The 12144-nt window shown below is 35.5% G+C and overlaps 2 protein-coding genes across 3 annotated transcripts; one reads left to right on the top strand and one right to left on the bottom strand.

The window, feature by feature from the left end:
• The first annotated feature begins 1595 nt into the window (after positions 1-1595).
• On the top strand, positions 1596-5531 carry LOC103932453 (probable protein phosphatase 2C 33). Its single transcript, XM_009342065.2, has 5 exons — positions 1596-2636; positions 3212-3580; positions 3677-3794; positions 4343-4566; positions 4684-5531. Exons 1-5 carry the CDS (start codon positions 2382-2384, stop codon positions 5209-5211), a joined length of 1494 nt encoding a protein of 497 aa, XP_009340340.2. The 5' UTR covers positions 1596-2381; the 3' UTR covers positions 5212-5531.
• Positions 5532-6518: 987 nt separating this feature from the next.
• LOC103932454 (serine carboxypeptidase-like 20) lies at positions 6519-11764 on the bottom strand. Of its 2 annotated transcripts, XM_048568379.1 has the most exons (13): positions 11266-11763; positions 11023-11159; positions 10001-10077; positions 9762-9884; positions 8450-8552; positions 8276-8313; positions 8076-8177; positions 7852-7941; positions 7498-7761; positions 7348-7413; positions 7122-7243; positions 6857-7019; positions 6519-6765 (listed from the first exon to the last, which is right to left on the bottom strand). In XM_048568379.1, exons 1-13 carry the CDS (start codon positions 11412-11414, stop codon positions 6682-6684), a joined length of 1518 nt encoding a protein of 505 aa, XP_048424336.1. In that variant the 5' UTR covers positions 11415-11763; the 3' UTR covers positions 6519-6681. The 2 variants fall into 2 exon arrangements, with proteins under 2 accessions (XP_048424336.1, XP_048424337.1); XM_048568380.1 differs by lacking the exon at positions 9762-9884 and having other exon boundaries at positions 11266-11764.
• Between the last annotated feature and the right edge of the window lie 380 nt (positions 11765-12144).

Genomic DNA, 12144 nt, shown 5'->3' with positions numbered 1-12144 from the left:
ATCATTGTGTTTATACCTTACAACCTCAACTGACTACCTTAATACAAAATCATTGATCTAATGACATTCGTTGTGATCCTAGACATATATCAACTCTATCATATGTTAGTTCTAGAAAAGAAATTTAAGAATTTAATTTGAAAGCAAAGAGACGGAACGATCGACAGAATATACGAATTGGTCGAGCGTTGTAAAAGTTTGTATGCATGCATGTGTGTATTTATATGTATTTGACAAGTAGAATGACACATGGTACTGTGCCATGCATATTGCATTCCATATCTGTACAAAAAAGGGAATTATTAGGAGGTAAGCTGAGCTGCTTGCTGGGAGAGAAGTGAGAGTCAGAGTGGCCCACGTAGAAATGACGAGGATGTTCACATTTCTGAGGGACAGAATGGTGGTTTCACAGCTGTTCTTCTTATACATATATGATTCCTAACATGCATGCACTGCATGCTCTTCGTATTATTTGTTTTCTGTCTGAAATACATGTATTTATATAAACATCTGCCTCCACACACACACGGAAACCCTCAAATCCAATCCATTTTTAATCCTCTCAAAATCCTTTTGTATCTACTTAATATTAGTCTGTGTCTATATATATATTTGGTATAAATACTGGCTCTCCTTGATATATATATATATATATATATATATATATATATATATATTAGTCTGTTTCTATATATAGCCAATTTTAGAGCCAATTTTGGATTGGACATCACTCAAAAGCATCTACGTATATATAATGATTTGGACATCACTTAACTTGCATGAATATATATATATATATATATATTTATTTATATAAAATGAGTGTGTAACGTGGGAGGGCAAACCACATAATTGTCCTAGAAATCAGGGTTTCTTGATCCTTATTATGTATGATCTGTACACAAAGCTGCCGAGATTGTAGCTAAAATGTAATAAACCACATGCATTAAACGAGGTATTAAACTAAAAACTTGTGGAATATTACGCCCAAAAACTCATTCCAGTAAGTTGAGTTGAGTTGGGTCAATCAACTGCATAAATCCGGTTTTCTTATTCAAACAATATGTCTGAATCCTGATGATAGACGTATGTCTCATGTCTGTATATTAATTCTATATACCAGACAAGACATCTAAAAATCTGCAATAAACTAACTATGTAATGTGTGTCGAAATACAATGTTTTAGGCCATTTTCTACCAATAACAATTTTACCATACAAATCATCTCAAAAATTACAATTCTATGATTTCTGTTAATTAATTACTTTATTAGCCGCATCGGTGGAACCTAATATCCATATGTTTATTTTATACAATAAACCCTTTTCTTTTTATCAAATTGTTAAATTTTTTCGTCTTTATCCTGTCTTACATTTAATTTTAAGCAAAATAAATATCATGAATGAAAATGAGTAAAATAAGAATTGTAAATTCAAAGAAAAGCGGCTAAGTATTATGCAATAAATTAATTATGTGACGGTACGACTGTGACAGTAAATTTTATTGATGGCTAAATCTAATCGTTCACTTTCTACATATTTTTATTTTTATTCTTTAATTTCTGGCTCCTCAAATTTAGTAGTTGTTTGTTGCATTCGTTCTGTTTTTCGGTTGCTCTCTCTAGAAGTCAGGTCGTATTGTAAGAGCGGGTATTTTTGCAATCTTTTATAATTCAGTTGCTGTTGGTGGTTGCGATTATTTCTCACTTTGAAAGCCTCTCTCTCTTCCTTCCTCCTTCTATCTCTCCTTGATGTTTTTCTCTCTCTAAAATTGGCTCCGTATCCACTTCCTCCCTTCTGATAACATTCACGAAGATGCTTGCTTTATGCAGAGCCGTGACTTGACCTGCCTGCTCTGCCCACTCTCTCTCTCTGCAGCTTTGCTGTAATTTTGGATTCGTAGGATTCGAGCTTGATCTGGGATGGGAAGGACAACCCATTGGGGTCGTGCAATTGGGGAGCTTTCTAGCCGGATTCGGGGACAATGATTCGTGGTGAAAAAGTTGGTATTCTGAATTGGATCTTCTTACATAGATCTGCTTTCCTGATCTGAAAAGGGAAGAGAGAAATAGAGATAGAGAGGGGGTTATTGAAAGAGCAAAGTGTTTTCCTTTCCTGGAAAAGTGAAAAATTCAAGTGCTTGCTGGGGAATTCTGTAGCAATTTGGTCGCAGATTGTAATTAAGGTGGATTAATCTGATCAAAAGTGAGTGAATTTAGTGGATTGATTTGGATGGTTAATCAAAGGCCGTGAAATTGAAGGGCGTTGGGGGTTATTTGCGACAGTTTGCGACGACGGATCCGTCGATAAAAAAGAGTGCGGGGTTGTATTGCTCATCAGCTGGTCTGGAGTGCCTACTAAACATTATCAGGGCCCTGAGAATGGGTTCCTGCTTGTCTGTAGAAAGCAGGAGCCCTCTGCCCGATACGCCGTCGTCTCCCCCCTATGAAGTCCGGCGGCGGAAGAGCTCTAAGAAGAGAATGGGGTCGAGAAATTCGTCCTTCGATTACCGCCGGGAAGAACAGCTGCACAGAATTCCCGGGAGAATGTTCCTCAATGGGTCCAGTGAAGCTGCATCTTTGTTTACGCAGCAGGGCAAGAAAGGAACCAATCAGGATGCCATGATTGTTTGGGAGGTAAAATGTTTTCTTTTTTCTTTTCCTGCAGCCTAATTGATATATTTACGGTTTCATCAATTTTAAATCCGCATGAAAAATCTACGTGTGCAAATTTTTATTTTTTTGTATTATGATCAATTCAGCTGAAAGAAATTGTACTTCCTGTAGTTCTACTTCAAGAAAGGAAAAACCATTTTCTTTTAGTTGGCTACAGTTTTTCCACCCTTTTTGCCCAGGGAAATTATCCAGACTAGCAAAACTTACTTCTGTGGTAGCAGTTGAATTCTTTGTTTCATCGTTCTCCTCAGCTATTACAAGTCGTTTGCAGAGCAAATTGGCTCACCTTCATTGTCAATGTGTTCATTACTTTACATGGACGGATTTTGGCATATATTAACCTTCACTTCAGATAGTTTGATCCTTGTTTTCTTGTATCCGTGTTTTTAAGCTGTTATATTTTGTATCCGTGTTTGATCCTTGTTCTCTGAATGTTACGTTTTGAGATTTTGCTGTGATATATGTATCTTAAGAGGAAACATATCCAGGGGTGAACAATGTAATTATTGTCTAAATCTTTTAAATATCAATTTCAGAATTTCTGTTCGAGAACAGACACAGTTTTCTGTGGTGTTTTCGATGGGCATGGTCCATTTGGTCATATGGTTGCTAAAAGAGTGAGGGACTCTCTTCCTCTGAAATTGAGTGCAAACTGGGAAGTTCTCAAAGAGATCAGCCTCAACACTGCAGGAAGCTTGAATTCAGATGATACTGCTTTTGTATCTGTTGATGAAGATCTCAGGCCCTCCGTGGATGTTGACGAAACAGAAAAAAACCCTGAGATCCTTCAGACACTGAGAGAGTCATTTCTGAAGGCTTTTAAAGTTATGGACAGGGAGCTGCGAACAACACCAAGTATCGATTGCTTTTGCAGTGGGACAACAGCAGTAACTTTGATTAAACAGGTGCTTTCATATCCCTTGCAAACTTGTTCTAATTTATTTTTATTTTTTTGGGTGATGTGCTCATCTTGATCATGCATGTATTGGCGTGTTTCTTAGGGTCGGGATTTATTCATTGGAAATGTTGGGGACTCCAGAGCCGTTCTGTGCACAAGAGATAGAGATGACACTCTAAGTGCAATTCAGTTGACCGTGGATCTCAAACCAAGTCTTCCAGGTATCACTCTCTCTCTCTTCTTGCCTTCTCCTTTCTCGTAATAGTTTTCAGTTTGCTAGTTTTCAAATTTGGTTTATGATTTTGGCAGGACCTGATCTGGTCAAATTTCTAATGATGCTCGATACATGAAAAAAATATATTTCATATCTGAACATCTTCTTAACAACACAACAAAGTGTTTTGGGAACTTCAATCACACCCCGACATGAATATTTTTTTAACTATAATTCTACGCCAAAATAAACACTCTTTATTTTGGCGTAGGATTTATATTAGAATTATGACTATATTCTTTTTTTTTGTTTTTTTGGTCATGCTTCGTTAGTTTCTGGATCTATATATGAAACTTGGGACCAGAAATAAAGAAATAATTTCTCATAAATGATAGAAAGTGAATTTTCCTGGTACATTGGATAATGGCTTTCATCTACCTGCAATAGTAAACAGGGAATGCTCTGTGGTCAACTGTGGTCTGCTTGCTAGCTTCTTGTGATTAAGTTGTTTCTTAGTTCTTACCTGTTTTTTCCCTAATTCTTCCTCACTAACAGCGGAAGCAGAGAGAATACGGAAGTGTAGAGGGCGCGTTTTTGCTCTTCAGGATGAACCTGAGGTTGCTCGAGTCTGGCTGCCAAACAATGACTCTCCTGGTCTTGCCATGGCACGTGCTTTTGGAGATTTCTGCCTCAAGGATTTTGGCCTCATCTCTGTGCCAGATGTATCCTATCGGCGTCTCACAGAGAAGGATGAATTTATAGTCCTGGCGACAGATGGGGTACGTAGCCAGCTAATTTTAAGCTATTTTCTAAAGAGATATATAACATTTCCTTTCCCTTCCCCTTCCTATTCCTCCTTGTGCTCTTCGAATCTAAGATTAAAACTTTTTTGCCAGATTTGGGATGTTCTCTCTAACAAAGAAGTGGTAGACGTTATAGCAACAGCCCCTGCACGTCCTTCTGCAGCTCAAGCACTGGTAGAGACAGCAGTTAGAGTGTGGAGACAGAAATACCCAACTTCCAAAGTAGATGACTGTGCTGTAGTTTGTCTCTTCCTTGACTTAGACTCAAACATAGAATCAACTGCTGCTAATAACGGGTCAAATGAGAAGGAGCAGCCTACTACAGCAGATGAGGTAAATGCTGAAGAAGATCTCTCGGAGACAGCTTCTTTGGTCCGCGCGGGGACTGTCCGAACTGCTGAAGAGATCCTTGCAGATGAGGAAGAAGACGAAGAGGACGAAGAAGAAGATGAAGAAGACGAAGAAGGAGGAGGAAGAAAGGAGAATGCTGCAGAGGAAATGAATTCGGAACCAGGTGTAGAGTGGTCAGCTCTGGAAGGAGTTTCTCGGGTGAACACATTATTGAATCTGCCCAGATTTACGCCCACAAAAGAAGACGAGAAGATGTGGAAGAAGGTTTGAATTCCCCTGTTTGTTTCTCATATTATATATTGATATCATAATTGTTTTGTATTATTTATTCTTTTGCTTTGCCTACGTTATTCTACAACACAAAAGTGATTTGTAGGGTGAAATGAAGGTTAAAATTTTGACCGGAGAGGTGGTGTGAGGGATCCTCCCGACTATATTAGCAATGTCTGGGGAGATTGGAATATTTTTTTGTGTAAAAATCCAACTCTCCGACTCTTTTTTCTTTCTTTGTTTTGAAGAAATTCATGCATTTCGATGTGTGGATAATAATTTTGTGAGAATGAACGAATGAAGTTTCGTCTTAGTTTTCAGCTTGAATTGTCTTGTTTTTGTATTTGAAGAAGTGCCTGTCATGTTCAGATGTGAGAAATATGTACATATTTGCAATTGTAATGTTGCCCCTGTTGCAACTTGCAAACAAGATATTTATAAGCTACTTGATTAGCTTTTCTTGTTATTATAAAGTTGTGTGTTGTCGGTTAGTTTTGAGTTTTGAATTTGCATTTAATTTGGTAATTGATTGGTGGAGATAAATGTAGTGTGCATATATACTCCCGAGATTTTTCTAGTATGCTCTGGAGTATCCCATGCGTTGAGGTTTTAAGCCGTTAGAGTCTTAGTCAAAGATTCAATGATCAAATATCTAACGGTAAAAAATCCTAGTGTATAAGAGATTCCGGATCAAAGTAGAATTTTGTTCATATACTCCCTCCCTTGTGGTAGTTCACTAGTTGGCAACTTGGCATCATCCAAGTTGCCCTAAAGGTAAGTTGGTGGGCTGTTGATGTTATTCATTGATTCCTTTTGACTATAGCGGGCAACGGCAAAGCTTTTGTATTTTCAGAATATCTTTGTCATAATCTAAACCCTGAATGGTAGCATTCATTCATCAGGACCATCACTGAACTGACCTTAAGCTACCAAATTAAGCACCACACAAATTGAATTTTCCAGAAAGATACTACATATAAATATATATATATATATATATTATGGTGAGGATTGATTGGAATCTGTTCATACAACGACAACGTCGGTACTTGAGTTGAGAGAGATATTATGATGGAGGGTTGTTTTCAATGGTTTAATTAATGTCCTTCTCACCCACAAATAATGAAACTAATAACAAGAAGATATTTCCTAGATTTTATTGTGGAAAACATCATACGTGAGTCAATTGGCTTGAGGTTAAAGGGGAGGGAGGGCAAGACTAGTGTGTTTTCCAGTTGTTATGGGACCTCTTTTTTGTTTCTGTTTCCTTTTCGTTTTCCTACGTTGATCCAAAAAAGAAGAGAGAGTGTGAAATTCTTGGTTGAAACTCAATGAAGATAAAAAGTTGAAACTCAATGTAGTACTCTTTCAACAAATGGAAATATGGAGAACGAAAGGAAAATGTGATGAAAAGTGAAAAGTGAAACGGCAGCTGCTTGAGCTTGGTCAATGTCGTCGTATTATTGTCGGTCAAATGCGTTTTCCGCCCAAAAAGCGTTGGAAGAAGTCGAGTGCCTCCCGCGGCTTGTACTCTGCGACAGTGTGTCCAGCTCCCTGCATATGCTTCCAGATTTATCTTTAATTTTGGAGGAAAGAAACATGTATATATAGCAGTATTAACGTATACAGTGGAGGGACTAGAGACCTTGATGGTGAGAAAGGTGAGGCTGTTGGCATATCCTTGTAAGTAGCCGGCAACTTGGTTGTCAGAGGAGAACCAAGGTCTCCATTCATCTACAATCTTATATCCAAGTGATGCAGTCCATGCCTCGCTCCCAGTGTACGGAACACACATATCATGGTCTCCACTGCAACATTAGTTGTTTTTATCAATTAGCTTAATCCATATCCATTTCACTTCAACTTAATTAATTAGGACTTGATCCGTCTGTTAATATATTATTAAATACCTGTAAATAAGTGCTCTGTAACCTTGGGTTGTGAGATTTTGGTGGTAAGGGATCATGCTTCCAGCATCGTGTGAATACCTTATTCTATCTGTGCATAACTCCCATGGACCAGTCACATTTTCCTGCCATACGTCATTCACTCATTCATTCATTCCTTCCTTCCTTCTTACTTTCTTTTAATTAGATCATTAACTTCTGCAGAAAAAGAAAAATCAAGCAAGCTTACTGGTTGTGCTTGAATTGCTTCCCTAACTTCTGGGGTGTTCAGCCATAGCGTTGCAACTTCATCATTCTGCAGAGAAATTATTTAATATCCAAATTAATTACTAAAAAATTAATCTAATCTAATTAAAATTGAGTTTTAAGAGTAACTTACGATACAAGGAACACTGGAATCCAGTGTCTTTGCGAGCTGAGGCCATGATGGGACAATGCCATCTTCTATGTTTGCTCGAAAAGGCCAAGCTCGGCCAAACATCCTTTTCCTCACTCCCAGAGGCTTCTCTGTCGTCTTCCCCAATTGCTGAAAGCTCAACGGTAAGCTGCTTGTTTTATTTTCTTTGGAATTTTTGTTATTATCAGCTCCGGGGCCATGGTAACAAGGTTCAAGGATGTCGTAGACGTTTAGTTCGTCAAGAGCCTAATTAATCAAATAGTTGTGTCTAGATTACAATTAACAATGTGACAAGTTTGAATCTAATTAAATTGAATAAAAGAGCTAGAATTGCACCCTGTCAAGTGGTTGAAATTTTTCATGGCATAGACTACGATTGGAAGGAGGAACATTAAGGAGGTCAGTACCGCATGTGGCAACAACTTCCTGCAACACAGAGGCATCTCAGATATTTGCCTCACACAAACTTCTGACAGTGGAAATTCAGCAAGGAAAACCGAAAACGAAGACATAATGTGTGTGAGTTAACTAATTGATCAGTACTCTAGCCAGCTAGCTACCTGAAAGATTTTATCTGAAATGAGAGCCATCCCATGAGCAAATGGAACTAAAGCATTTCTATCGAATCTTCGGTCTGTGACTCCATTCCCCACCAGGTAACCCTGATTACACACATTACAAGTTTAACTACGATTAACGCGATGAAACGAATCAGTTTATAAAGCTTAATTTTCTCAAGTTGACTTGATAGAATACGCACCTTGAGATTTAGAGTTGGTTTTGTTCCTTTGTTTATACCTATACGTACATATATGGATAAAATACAGTACATAGTTACACACCAGAAATTAAATCCAACAAATACATTATATACATATGCGCGCAATTCGTGTAATGTTGTATTTATGTAAATACAAATAAATTAATTAGATACCTTTTGCAATTTGAGAAGCAAGAGTTGGCACGTAGACTCCAGCATAAGACTCTCCCGAAATATACAACGGATTTGGTTGAAACTCTGGGAATTGCTGAAACCACTGTGATTGCATAAACATTACATAATTCTTAGCAACAAAATGGAAGAAACAAACGAAAAATAAAAGAGGTTTTTGAACGTTAGTCATTGCAAAAGATTAATTTTTTTTTAAAAAAAATCTGGTGCTAGATTACATATTCAATTTAATCCCTTAAGGTGTACTTTTATCAAAATTTATATTCAGCTTTTGTTATGTAATGTGTATTTTTATTTAATTTCTTCACATTAAATTTTAATTTTATTAATATGCACATATTTAGTTCTTTAATTAAAAATGAATATAAATGAGAAAATATTAAAAGAAATTTGTGATACAAAAATATATAAATACACAAGTGTACAAAAATAATTGTGTCAAAATATATAAAATTGACTTTTTTGTACCAAAATATTTGTACCTACATGATTGTACCGAAATATATTATAATGAACCTAAATGTGTGTACTGAAATGTATTATATTGAATTAATGTACCTAAATATCAATACCGAAATGTATGTACCAAAATGTACGTACCGAAATATAGTATATTGAATTAATGTACCTAAAAGTCAATACTCAAATGAGAGGTACTTGGTTTGAATCTTGTGGATGACGAATTTGATATCAAATTAAATTGTACATTGTGTGGCTTAGCCAAACTCTTCCTCGTCTTAGAGTAAAATATATCGTTGTACTAAAAAAATAAAAAATAAAAACCTCAAATGTGTGTACCAAAATGCATGTATATGTTTGTATTGATGAATTAATGAAACTATATGTTTGTATTAATTAATATACTGAAATATTCCAATGCATTAACGTACATAAATGAAGAACATACAAAATTGTTATTGGACTACATATTATAAAAAAATTAGTTTCCTAAATGTAGACATTAAAATATATTATGATAAATGAAATGAAAATTAAATTTAAATGTAATTAATACATTAAAATAGGAATAAAAAGATAAATAAAACATCAAAATATAACTAATAAATGAGATGATTAAATGTACTAGGGACTCAAATTAGATTTTAATCTTACACAAGATTATAGTCTAAAACTCATATTTTTTAAGGATTAAAACGAAGTTTTCTAAAAAGAAGATATATAGCATCACATGAGAACATTTTTAATCCCCTTTATAATCAATAAGCATATGATGATATATAATATGATATTGAGGAGTAGATTAATTAATTAATTAGAAAAACTGATTAATTACTTGGAGGAGAAAGGCATAGGTATCAAGAGCAGTCTGGATATCCCCAGTGATATATTTGGTTTGGTTTTGAGAGTAAGAAAATCCAACACCAGCAGGAGAATCCAAATAAATTATGTTGGAAACCTGATAATTAATTAATTGGTTATTAAATTATGCCCAATAAAAAAGATAACGATGATAAAAATTAGTAAAGGGAAAACATGAGTCTTTCCATCTAAATAATGTTTAATTAGACCTACCTTGGACCAGCTATAAGGATTAAGATGCAAAACAGGCAATGCTCCTTTAGATTTTCCTTCTGCAAAATTGAATGGTCCTACATATATACATAATTAATCAAGTAAATTAACCTAAAAATATGATCTCATTTTCAAAGTTAATGATGTCACATCAATTTTTGGCCAAGGAAGAATAAGAGTTTGTCACATGTTGCATATTCTAGATGATGGTGTCGAGGAGTTTCATATGATCAGCATGTAGTAGTGGCTTTTTATTTTTTTAGTTATATTCAAAATAAATTAGAAGACAACAAGAAAAGACAACAATTCAATTGTGTGGTGCCAATCTGCATACAGCTGAAATGGACAACACACTTGCACTTGTTAGTGTTGGTCTATGAATTGTGTTTTCAAGGCACATATTATCTATCATTTACAGTTCCCCCGATGCACACCAAGTAATTGATGACAAATAAATGCTCATATATCTTTGAATTTAGTGTAAGAGCGGAGAATAAATAGATCTGGTTTTAATATTTTAATCTCAATTTTTTATATCAAATCTAATGGTTTTAATGTCTTAATCTTAAACATGAATCTTGACCCGTGTGACGAAGGGAAGGAAGAAATTATTATAATTTGTGAAACAAAAGTGTCTTTTTATCCAATCTTCACACCCGTGAGCAAGCTAACTGATAATAACGGGCCCCAAACGAGAAGAAGGGCATATACAGTGAAACACATCCACCAAACGTTTCTAAAAACGTGTAGCAGCAGAAGCATCTCATGCAAAAGCATATATAATACAGACACTACTAGTCGTCCAGCTATTATATTATTATATATAAGATAAAATGGGAAAGAAAAACAAACTTGTGGTTGAACAGAAAGCACCTAAGAATACATATATATTATTGAAAAAGATATAGAGAGAAAGAAACTAAATGATTCAAGTAGTAGTAGTGGTGTGTACGTAGACGAAAACAAAAAAGAAAGAAAGAGATCAAGTGGAAGACTGAACATGTACGGTAAGGATTAGTTACCATGTTCATAGACAAATCCGTCGAAGCTAGAGCAGCCGGGTCCACCATTGAGCCACAGAACAACCGGATCACTTGCTGGGTTCCTTTCTGAAACTACGAAGTAATAGAAAAGATTCTTTCCATCTATGCTAATATATCTACACAATATTCAACAAATTCCCATCAAATTAAAAGCAGTAGTTCTAACATATAGAGATATATAAGCATAATATGTATATGTGTGTAATTATATAACTGAATTACCCAGAGTAGTGCTTGGATGGAAAGTTAGCATTAAAACCAGGAAGATGAGTGACAAGAGAGCTTTGAGGGGCAGCCTCAATGATGACGACCAAACTCACAAAAAGCATGCAGAAGAGTGAGAGTACTGAGAATTTGGCCATGGCCGCCATGCCTCCTTCCTTGTATTAGTCAAGAATTTCACAAGGACCTGCAGTTTCTTAGTAATAAACTTGTTGCTGTGTTGATATATACAAAGAAGATGGAGAGGTGATAAAATCAATGAGAAGAGTACTCTGTATATACAATATAATTATTTATAGACAAGAAATTCGATATATGGAGGGTGGAAGAAGAACAAGGCCAAAATATCAATTTTTGGTCAAATTACAAGGAAATTTTTTTGGTATAGAAGTAAAGTCAAAAACAACTTTCACCAAAATCAAAGACAAAAGAAGAGGAAGGAGGACCATGCAATATATATGTTAAAAGGGCGACCCCCCAAACCACAAGACTCTCGCTTTGCGAAGGTCGGAGAAATATCTATGCAGTATGTATGTTAAATTGACTAATACTTTCGTCTAATATATGATTAAGTTGAGCTTTGACCAAAATAAAGAATAAATTTTCATAATACTATATACAGCAAAAGAGGTAAAAAATTGAGCTATTTAATTGATTATATACGAATGTATATTATATTATTGTTAATGAAAAAACGTTTGTGTTTGGATGAAATCGTTCGTTGTAAACAAGAGTCAAAGAGAGAAACTAATTAACTGGCAGAGAGAGAGAGGATTGAAGCAAGCTATGCTTTACGAGGGAGTGATTAATACTAATATATGATAATTGATTTAGTGGCGATGGATACAACATATATTATACACACACCTGCTGTGCGGA

Source organism: the organism of the source record quoted next, unplaced genomic scaffold (assembly GCF_019419815.1).
Source record: "Pyrus x bretschneideri cultivar Hongxiangsu unplaced genomic scaffold, Pyrus_bretschneideri_v1 Contig48, whole genome shotgun sequence".
Taxonomy (NCBI): Eukaryota; Viridiplantae; Streptophyta; class Magnoliopsida; order Rosales; family Rosaceae; genus Pyrus; species Pyrus x bretschneideri.
This window is presented reverse-complemented; position numbering and strand designations above follow the sequence as displayed.